The sequence below is a fragment of the Daucus carota genome, chromosome 6 (assembly GCF_001625215.2).
Source record: "Daucus carota subsp. sativus chromosome 6, DH1 v3.0, whole genome shotgun sequence".
Classification (NCBI taxonomy): Eukaryota; Viridiplantae; Streptophyta; class Magnoliopsida; order Apiales; family Apiaceae; genus Daucus; species Daucus carota.
This window is the reverse complement of record NC_030386.2, coordinates 36,535,509-36,546,777: the sequence shown is the minus strand read 5'-3', so window position 1 is coordinate 36,546,777 and position 11,269 is coordinate 36,535,509. Positions and strand designations below refer to the sequence as shown.

At 31.6% G+C, this 11,269-nt stretch overlaps 1 protein-coding gene across 1 annotated transcript; it reads left to right on the top strand.

Annotated features, from left to right (window-relative positions):
* Positions 1–583: 583 nt before the first annotated feature.
* Positions 584–1,333, top strand: LOC135147287 (uncharacterized). Its single transcript, XM_064080207.1, has one exon. The coding sequence runs from the start codon at positions 584–586 to the stop codon at positions 1,331–1,333; it is 750 nt and encodes a 249-aa protein (XP_063936277.1).
* Positions 1,334–11,269: the final 9,936 nt, after the last annotated feature.

Below are 11,269 nucleotides of genomic sequence, written 5' to 3'. Positions count from 1 at the left end.
TGCACAACCTCCTGCCTGTCTCTTGTGATTTTCAGAATACAGTATTCAAACTCCAAAAATGTACTACCCGCAGGGATGACAGGTTCGGTCGTGTTCGTGTCAGCAATCAGGTCGATTTTGGGTCAAGCTAAAATCACTTAAAATTGAATAAAACTGAAAATTGAAGTTATTAGAAACGAAATTCAAATTTCGGATCCTGTCGAGTCCATTTCGTGTCAAACAGGTGATTTTCGGGTCACTTTCGAGTTTTGTCTCACTAAATCGGGTTGCGGGTTCGGGTCGTGTCTGATATTATTAATCGGTCTACCCCACTAGATGCAGGTTTAGATTGTTTTAACCTTTTTCTTTAAAAAAGAGAGATTTGTTTGAAGAAATAAAAATTAACTTGATAGTTAAATTGTTTTGTTTAGGAAAAAACAAGTTCGTGAATGAGAGTCTCCTGCGACGTCCCGAATCTGAAACAATCAGTCTTAATGAAGATATTGTACCGAAAGCTCACGTGAAACAATATGTGCCTCCAATCCCTTTTCCACAAAGGTTGACGAACCGGAAGTTAGAGAAACAATATGAGAAATTTTTAAAGATGTTTCGGGAGATACACATTAGCATTCCTTTTGCTGATGCGTTGGCTCAAATGCCCCTTTATGCGAAATTCATGAAACAGGTATTATCTAATCGCAAGAAGTTAGAGGCGGTGGAGACAATCAGTCTTAATGAAGAGTGTAGTGCTGTTATACAACGGAAGATTCCTCCTAAACTCAAGGATCCTGGGAGCTTTTCTTTGCCATGCACTATTGGACAAGTAGGAGTAAAACGAGCATTGTGTGATCTTGGAGCTAGTGTGAGTTTGATGCCATACTCTATCTATAAAAGACTTGGTTTGGGAGAGTTAAAGAAAACAAGGATATCACTTCAACTTGCGGATCGAACTATAAAATATCCACTAGGTGTACTTGAGGATGTTTTGGTGAATGTTGATAAATTTGTTATTCCTTGTGATTTTGTTATTTTGGAGATGAATGAGGATGTTGAGATTCCGATTATCTTGGGAAGACCATTCTTGGCTACTGCTGGAGCCAGTATTGATGTGAAAGCCGGCAAGCTTGCGCTAAATGTGGGTGAAGAAAAAGTTGAGTTTGATCTTGATCAAGTTATGAAGGCCCCGTCACTTGAAACCGAAAGTTTTGCTGTAGATATTGTTGAAGAACTTGTACAGGATGTCACTTATAATATTAATTTTCGGAAGAAGGAAGCTGAAGCTGGTGAAAACAATTTGAAGGAGACGGATGTGACAACTGGACAATTTGAGTTGGTTTTGAAGGAACCACCATGAAAATGAGGTAATTACGTCAAGCTAATGACGTTAAACAAGCGCTTCTTGGGAGGCAACCCAAGGTTTCTATAAGTTAATATATTATAATATATATATTTGTTTTGTATTTTTTTTAGGAATCTAGAATTTTTTTTTTTTTTTTAACTCCCACAAGGTGCTTTGATAATTTTCTGTGAGGTGTTGCAGGATTATAGGAATAAATTTTAATAATTTTGGACGTAAAAAAAAAAAAGAAAAAAAAAAACTAACCGGATTGCTATTCCTGCGTGCCTGGGGTGCGATACCTGGGCTGTCCGTGCACGAGCTACTGGACATCCTGCGATTTTAGTTATTTTATCTGCCGGCTGTGCGCATTCATGCTGCCGGTGCAGAAGCTACTGACTCAATTGGCTTAATCTCATGCAGTTCTTAGAAAGCCCAGTCCACTCCGTGGCCCAAGTGTGGTAGCAGCCCATGTGTAAGCCCAGTCCACTCCGACAAAAATTGTAGGTTGCAGTGGGTTTCGAACCCTGAACCTCCCACTTTCACCACGCAAGTGCCTACCATCAGGCCACCCACAGCACAACTTCTAATGCCAGGAAAGAATTATTTAGCTTTTGCTGCCTGGCGTTCAGCTTTACTGCCGTCGGTGCAAAAGGATCTGGCCGTATGCGGTTTGTTACCACAAGAGCACGTACCATGTACCGGTTTGTTTTTATATATTTTATTAAATAGACTTTTGTGTTATAATAATAATATGCTTTCTTTTATTAATAGATTTATGTTAGCTAATTATTATTTTGTATTGCTAATATTTTATAATATTCAGATATTTATTAGTGTTAGTTTTAAATCTAGTATTTATTATCATTATTTATATATATTTTTTTATTAATACTAATTATATATTTATATGTGCTTTGTATAATATAATTTGTTTTTTGTGTTTGTGTCTAACCTAAATCCTGCAGCACCTCTTTTAAAACAAGGAAGAGAAGATTTTCCAATTCATACTCTTCTTTGAATTAAAAAAAAAAGATTGAGCAACAGTTGGCTGACGTCTCTGCTTCCCTAGAGAGATATTCTTCACAACATGCATCTTGATATCAGGGCAGTTTTCTTCCTTATCCTTTTAGAGTAGTTTTTGTGTCATTGAGGACATTGACTCATTTAAGTGTGGGGATGTGTTCTCAAGGCGAATAATATTATATTAAAAATATATATAAAAAAAAACAAAAAAATGAAATAATAAAAAAATTGTATATTGCCTTGTCTTAAATTTAGACTATTCATGATAGTTGCATTTAAATTAGAGCATATAGTTATTTAATTTAGCATGCATTTTTTTATTTTATTTTTTATTTTTTTTATTTTTATTATATTTTCTTTTTAGTTTGCATTTGCACAATTCCATGAATGTTTGTCGACCAAGTCAATTTCCTATGATGAGTTTATTTGCATAATTTCTTGGCTAGTAATCTTGATCATATGTGATGTCTTGCATGCTTAGAAATTGCTTGTGCGGTAACTTGTAATTACACTATAACTGTTCTAGAGGCGAGATTTAGACTAGCTTATTTCTTGAGTCTTAGCTATGAGCCGGGCGTAGAATTTTGACTATTCCCTTTTGAGCTGAGAGTCTATAATTTTTAAGTGAGGGGGAGCTTTGGGATATACATGCCTTTCTATAAAAAAAAAAAAGAGAGAGAGAAAAAAAGAAAAAAGAAAAAAAAATAGACACATATATTAGCAATAAAGTTCACAAAAAAAAAATGGTGGTATAATTGACTAGGTTGGGCTCATTAATACTCGAGTAATTAAGTCTGAGGGGATTTTGTGCCTAGTAACCTAAAGCCTTTCATGGTTTGGGATTGCTGACCCAACACTCGCTAAATGGGTATTAGTGCATAAATCTTTTGGGATCTCAACCATTGCACGGTCAAATAAGCCATCGAAAGCATGTGTGAACAATTTGGTTGGTGAAGTCTTATGGTGGTCGTAACTCACTTACCCTGAGAAGCGTCCCGACCTTAGACCGAGCATGTACACACCAAATAATAGATATTGAAAAAAAAAAGAAAAAAAAACAAAGAAAAGAAAAAGAGCATATATAAGAGAGGCATGGAAGTTCCTTGGTGACCCCAAGCTGTAGTTGACTCTAATGTAACGAAGTGTTTAAGCATTATTCTTATTAACGACTCATGGCTAAGATTCTGTTGAAGTTTGTTGGTCTTTATGTTGTTTCATTAGAGAGCATGTTGAGCACACACGATGCACTCCGTACTTGCAGTGAAAGAGTTGCATGACTAATGTGTGTGATAGATGAAATCCTTGATTGTTGCATATTCTGAGGATTATATGTTGACAAGGTTGATAATTTCATGATTGGGATCTATGCATATTCATTTAGTTTGCATTCATATTAGTTGCATTCTTAAGACTTGGCAGAAAAAAATGAATTTTGTGGGTACATTCACTACAGGCCCTCACGAGACCTTACTCGTCCACTAGGGCTGCCTAGGGGTTTAAAGGGCTTGTTGCATATGCCAAATGCAACCGTGATCACCTACGGAAGTGGTATATATCTATTAGGTGTTAGTTTAAGTTTATTTTATTTGCCCGAGGACGTGCAAAACACTAAGTGTGGGGATATTTGATAGAGCATATATTTATATATGCTTTCATATGATTTTATTCCCATAATTGTAGTATTTTGTAAATAATCGGGTAATTACTAATTGATTTTAAGTGTTTAATGGCAGGAAAATAAATATTCCTAAGTTGGATGAAACTGGCTTATTTGGGCTTGTATTTGATGGAAATTCGGACTTTATGGGCCACCTGCGCAGCAAATCTTGTTTGGGCCATAACTTGAGTTCCGGACGTCAGAATTAGACGATTCAACAGCCCACGCGAAGATATCTTAATTGTCTACAAGTTTAAAGTGGTCCAGCTATCTAAAGACAAAAGGATCAGCCCAGAATCAGGCCTGAAAGTCAGCCCACGAATTTTGTCTCAGAATCCAACTTGTTTTAGGAAATCGGAATTGTTTTTCGAGGAAACCATTAAAACATTATTATTATTAGGGTTTTATGATTATTGGAGATGGAGGAGAGTGTATAGAGATAGAGAAAGCTTTAGGAGATAACTTGAGCAAAGATTGAAGGGATTCAGTCCAAGTTCGAGAGATTTCGTCAAGTTGTATTTTCTTACTCTTGTACTCTTTTGACATGATTTCAGTAATATATATATTCGTGTTTTCTTTAATTGTTATGGGTAACTAATCCTCTAATCCGAGGATTGGGGAGTATTTGTTGGCTTAATATGTTTGTTTGATCTAAGATTGTGGTTTCTCTATGTATGCTAATCTGTCATTGAGCGCTTAACACAGTTATAGGAGTCGCGAACCTGTAATTGTATCTGTAGGATTTATAATGAATCGGGAGAGGATTTATATTTCTTGTACATGATATGACAGACATAACTTGATTAATTAATCGGGAGATTATTAGGCGAGTTGTGAAACAGAAAATCCTTGGTTCGTGATAGCTTATAAGTTGGTTTTGATTGATCATGGGAGTGACTTCAAGATTAAGTTATAGGTATTATTTTGTATCTTGGGAGAGAACATTATAATCAATAGAAGGATTGTTTTTAGCAGAGTGGAGACTTGTTTATCACAATTGATTGACATTCATTGTAGCCAGCAAAGAAACCTGATTCTTGGATTGCTTTTTATCATCGTTAATTCACATTTTTAATTGCTTTATTAGTTTAATTTAGTTGATAGTAAAAACCACAATTTATTCTCTAAACTTCTAAATAGAAAGGAGTAATATACTTGATTTAATATTGTATTCAGTCCTTCCCTGAGAACGAACTTTACATAATTTCACTGCAACAATAAACAAAATTATTTTATTTTTTTTTGTTGTGGCGAAATTATTCATTTGTTATAAATTTGATCACGAGATTAATTTATTCCAGCTATAATTCATAATGTGGTCTTAACTGTAATCAGCAATTTTATAACATATTAAAAATATTACAGTAACTATCAAGATAAAATTTAATTGTAATAGTCAAGTCATGTTTTGGAAGATATAAGCGGCACAATAATAGAAGTTTGACATTTGCGATACAAGCAGCTTAGTTGGATATATACATGTATATGCTCCCTACCTCGTGGGAAGCTTGCACATGCACAACCTCCTGCCTGTCTCTTGTGATTTTCAGAATACAGTATTCAAACTCCAAAAATGTACTACCCGCACGGATGACAGGTTCGGTCGTGTTCGTGTCAGCAATCAGGTCGATTTTGGGTCAAGCTAAAATCACTTAAAATTGAATAAAACTGAAAATTGAAGTTATTAGAAACGAAATTCAAATTTCGGATCCTGTCGAGTCCATTTCGTGTCAAACAGGTGATTTTCGGGTCACTTTCGAGTTTTGTCTCACTAAATCGGGTTGCGGGTTCGGGTCGTGTCTGATATTATTAATCGGTCTACCCCACTAGATGCAGGTTTAGATTGTTTTAACCTTTTTCTTTAAAAAAGAGAGATTTGTTTGAAGAAATAAAAATTAACTTGATAGTTAAATTGTTTTGTTTAGGAAAAAACAAGTTCGTGAATGAGAGTCTCCTGCGACGTCCCGAATCTGAAAAAAATCCTCAAAATTTCTTAGTTTATAAAAGTATTTATTCCATATTAAAGTATAATATTCAGAATTTTTGAATTCTAAAGGACTAACATATAAATTAAGGTCAAAGTCATTTTAAACATAAAATAAAGTATTTATTCCATATTAAAGTGTACGGTTTTCCCTTTTCCGGGGGATTTTATATGTGTGTGTCTATGTGTGGTATAAGTATAGAATTCTATTTACTCTGCGTATCTTGATACTTTTGTATCATTTGTGTTTGGATTCCATACTCGAATTTATTTTATGTAGTGTTTCGTTTTGAATTTGAAATAAATGATAAAAATAATATATAACACGAAAAGGTACATGATACTAATCAGAGTCTGAGCAAGTTGCATGGATCCTTATTATTTTGCAGAACGAGGACAAACAAAACATTTTGAAACCAACCAATATTCTATGGGATAAACCACTAATTTAGTGTGGTTGAATGAATTGTGAAAGATATATATTCTATTCACATTATTTTCTGGACTCTTTTTAACATCTGTCGTTATGTCTTTTATCTCTAAACGCGTATACATGGACATGACACGAGCTGCTGCTGATCAGCGATTGAGACATTATTTGTTCCTACACTATTTATTGATAATTATATAATAAAATATCATTCAACCAAAATTATATATCACTCCTTGTGTCCTGCTAAGTCATTGATGTTCACTATTTACATGTATTTTGAAAATTCTATAAAATATAATTATGTAATATTTTTTTAATTTTTATTTTTTAATAAAAATTTAAATATCAAACTTGTACCCAGAAAAAATAAATATAAAAAATATCGTGAAACTATATTTTAAAAAGATCTTTAAAAATATGTCAAAAAATAATTTTGACGATCGGCGAGAGGGAAGGAGTACATTTATATAATTCAAAATGATATGACTCAGGAGGTGACAATTTTCAAGGCAGAACATGGCCATAAATGTGTAACTTCATTGCTTCACAATATATTTCTGCTGTCGGTGCATGGTCTACAACTCTACGTAACTGAGATTACGATTTACAGGGCCCGTGGACGCTGGACGTGCTTTCCATTAACAAAGGATTTGAGGCTTCCCAATAATGTCACGGATACCGGTTTGGATTATTAATTTATAATAATAGTAGTATTTCTTAAATTGTTTAAATATTTCTAAAGATAATATATTTTAATTGTTAAAATTTTACATTTGCTTATGTATTTAAAAATTAATATTATAAAATTTAGTTTTAATATATTATTACAGATGATTTTGTTCAGTTGTGAGATTTGACCAGTATAGATAATTAAATTACAAATTATACATTTATTCAATAATAATGCGTACATATATTGATATATAAACACTATTTTCATTAATATTATAACTAAAACTATTAAAATTGTCAATTTTTATTTTTAATTTTGAAAGTTAATTTTATTATTTTCCATTTCCTGCTATGCAAACCATATTAATTTGATTGCATATGATAACTGGGTCAAACTAAGTGGGCCATTTTGAACCTGGTTTTAAGTATGTGTGCTTGAACATTGTGGGTTTCTTTTGTAATGGTAAATTAAAGCCCACGGACCCACACGCTTGGTCGGATCATTTGACAAAATTTACAGTAGCCTTGCTCATGTCAGATATTTCCAAACAAATTCTTAACTTCAAATTTTAGAGTCAATATAAAAATGAGAATTCTAATAGTCTTCTAGAAACTCTTTAAAAATTAAAGAACTCATCGTTTATCCTCTCTTATAAACAACATCCGGTAGCTCTTAACTTGTATTTATGAATATAATATTAGTTTCCATTCAACTTAACTCCAACATTTCTCTCCTTTTTACTTTTCACTCTTATTTATATAAATAAAATATAAATAAGGAACAAGTATAAAGAGAAGTATTTGATTTGTCATATTTTTCAATGCCTTAATTCATTAGGAACCACATATAATATTATATTTTAAAGATTTAAGAGCTCTGTCATAGATACTCTTAGATGATTAGTATACAATTTGTTGAACTTGTAATAAATTATATTTTGATGGTATCGATATATTTAATAGTTTTGTTATTAATGATTTAGATTGTTACAGATGTAATATATTATTTTAATATAATAATAATAAGCGATATAAAAGTTCTTTGCAAATTTATTTGGAATTAGTTTTTTGTATATAATTTTTATAATTTCTATATTTTTTATTTAGTATATATTAATGATTTTTAGAGCATCTCTAAAGATAATATGTATAATGGTTGAATATTTTTATCGGCTAAAATTGATTATGTAATATTTTTGCTAAGTGATTAATGATGACGGGGTCCGCACAAGCGGTGGAGCATGTACTCCAATGAGATATATGCTTATTTAAAATTATATCTATATGTTTTTTTGGATAGACAAATATGTCAACCAAACATGATTGTTTATATTTTTTTTTTATTAAGGAGAGAGAGGGTTGGAATCTAAATTTTTTTACATAAATTTTTTTTTGAAACAAAAGTGTTAATCTAATAATAAAAAATCATACAACATCTAGACCAATGATCAAGTCGAACAAGCAGTAAATTGCAATCGCCTATTCTCACAAATAGACAATTAAACGATATTTTGAAGAAAATGTATATACAAATATAAGTACTCGCTTCATCCATTCTCGTTAATTTACTGGTACCCTCTTCATCATGCCCCTGATAGAGTTATCGATCAAAACAGCGATTTCATACAAATTTTCGTCACCTAATCAAAACCCCGCTTACAATTAAGAAGTGTAAAACAAAGTTTTCACCAATGAGAGAAAATAACCTTAGATCTGAGGTAGAACCACAGAATTAAAAAAAATCGGACTGAAAATCCATCTGCTTGAAACAGAGAAAGAAGACAAAAATGACACATAGATGTTAAATAAAAGCCACCTAGATAATTTAATAAGAATTTTTATTACTGGAGATGCTCTTAATTAGGGTTCTAGATGCTCAGTATTTGACAGGTGGGAGGAATATATCAAATTAGTTTGAAATAAAAGTATTCATTTGTCCAAGGTATCTGATGTTAACCCTGTTTTAGTCAAAAAAAAATTCAATTTCTGACAATAATCAATTTAAATTTAGCAGCGAACATGCTACATTCTTTTATTTCAGCTCATATATTCGTATTTACCGTTTTTATAAAGTTCGAGCGGGTGGCAAAAACAGAACGAAAGGCGGCGGAGGGCTGCCCTTGTAACTGAGAGAGTCTGAGACCGACATAGCTTGCAAATTTTAGTACAGTAATAGTCTTGAGCGCAATGATAGATTAGAGGAAAGTTCCAGGAACGCCACATTGACGCATTGTTCCCGTCGTTGTCCATATAAATTAAATAAATGTGGACTCTCCCATAAAGATCGATATTCGGGACTTTACTAAAAAAATTACAATAATTTAAGCTGGCAGTAGTAATATTCCTTTCTTTTTCTTTAAAAGGGGTAGTAGTAATATTCTTCATTCTCTTCATCTAAAGTTTTCTATAATCGAAACAATTGACCTTTTTTATTTGACTTTACGGAAACTATATAGTTCCAAGTCATGAAATAGAAGCATATAAAAAATATACATTAATAACTCTTCAGCTGATTAACCAAGATATGATATGCCGAGTTCGTAAGAGGTTTTTATTTAATGCGATCAGGAGTTTAAGGGGCCGTTTGAATGAGCTTAAAATAAAAAAGTGAAGTAGAAGTTAGAAGTTATTTAAGACTAATAAGTGATTAAAGTGTTTGGCAAAAAAGTAGAAGTCATGAAACAAAAGTTAGGAATCGTAGCTTTTTATAAGTACTTCTCGACTTTTTACACAAACGGTGCGAATAAGTGCTTCCAACTTAAAAGTTCACAAATGGGGCTTAAAACATGTACGGTGAAATTAGAGATTCAAGAAACAATTATAAACAACTAAAAAATTAGGAAGGTTAACTTTTGTTTCACTGACTTCTACTTCTTTCTCAGATACTTTAATCATTTAAAAGTCTTAACTTGCTTCTCTTCTCGCTTCTACTTCACTTCTTTATTTTAAGCAAGAAACACTTATTTTAAGGTTAGTCAAACGGTTTAATATGGGTATTGATAATGAGAGATTGAAACATGGGATTGAAATGATATTTTATACATAATAATTTACATTTATATAGTGTTAGGAATAGGCTTTTTCTATATATTTAATTAAAATATAAAAATAAAATCAAACGACTATTTTCAATTCTCAGAACAGTTGATTCAATATGATAGCCATCAGGCATCAATTATCAAATATCGTCATCATCTCATTTCAGTACATTTACGCTTATTTTTTAAATTAACTAAAAGAAAAAACAATCAGTAGAATTAGGCACAAGGAATAATCATCTTGGGAAGAATTATTAAATAAATATTAATTTATAATTTGTTGAATGAATGTATTAATTCACTCTTCAAAACATAACTAAATTATCAAACGTATGATCCTTCAGAAAATAGCGAATCATTGCTTTTTCAGATTGTGCCCCGGTCTGGAAAGAGAAGCAGAGCTACTCTTAATTGTATTTTTCTTAACCCGTTATTTTAAGAAATGGTGAGAAGAAAATTAAAAATAGAAAATATTAATTTCTTTTTTTTTTGTCAGGAGAAAATATTAATTTCTCTTTGCAACTTCTACTTTCTTTTCAAACACTTTAACAATTTATAACAATTAATTTACTTTTTATTTTTGCTTTATCTTTTTATTGTAAGCTAGAAGTTATTTCTTTTAAACTAATCCAAACCAACATGCACCTTCTCCTTCCCCAGCTAAATTGTGGATTCAAATTTTAAATGCCAGAAAGACAGAGTGTGTGATTAATTATTAATTTCATTAAAGAACATTACATTATCAAAAGCCTAAATAATTATTAAAATAGATAAGACAGAATATAGTAATTATTCTAGTAGACATATGCAATTATTCATCAAAAGAAATTGTTAAGCATTTCAAATTTTATCTCAATTTTTTAAATAAAATTATAAAAATATAATTCATTTTAATTTATAAATCTTTACATATATAGAGTCGACGTGGATCTACTATTATTGTTAAAAATATTGTCATATATCCATTCATTCATAGGTGAGCATTTGAAAGAAGTTTTGAGAATCCTTTGACATACATATCATTTTGTTTCGCCGACTACCCATGAATCTAGCAATAAATTTAATGAGTTAGATTACTATCAAGGATTTCGAACAATATCATAAAATGAAGTTTCTTTTTTCCCGTATAAAGTATTAATTTATA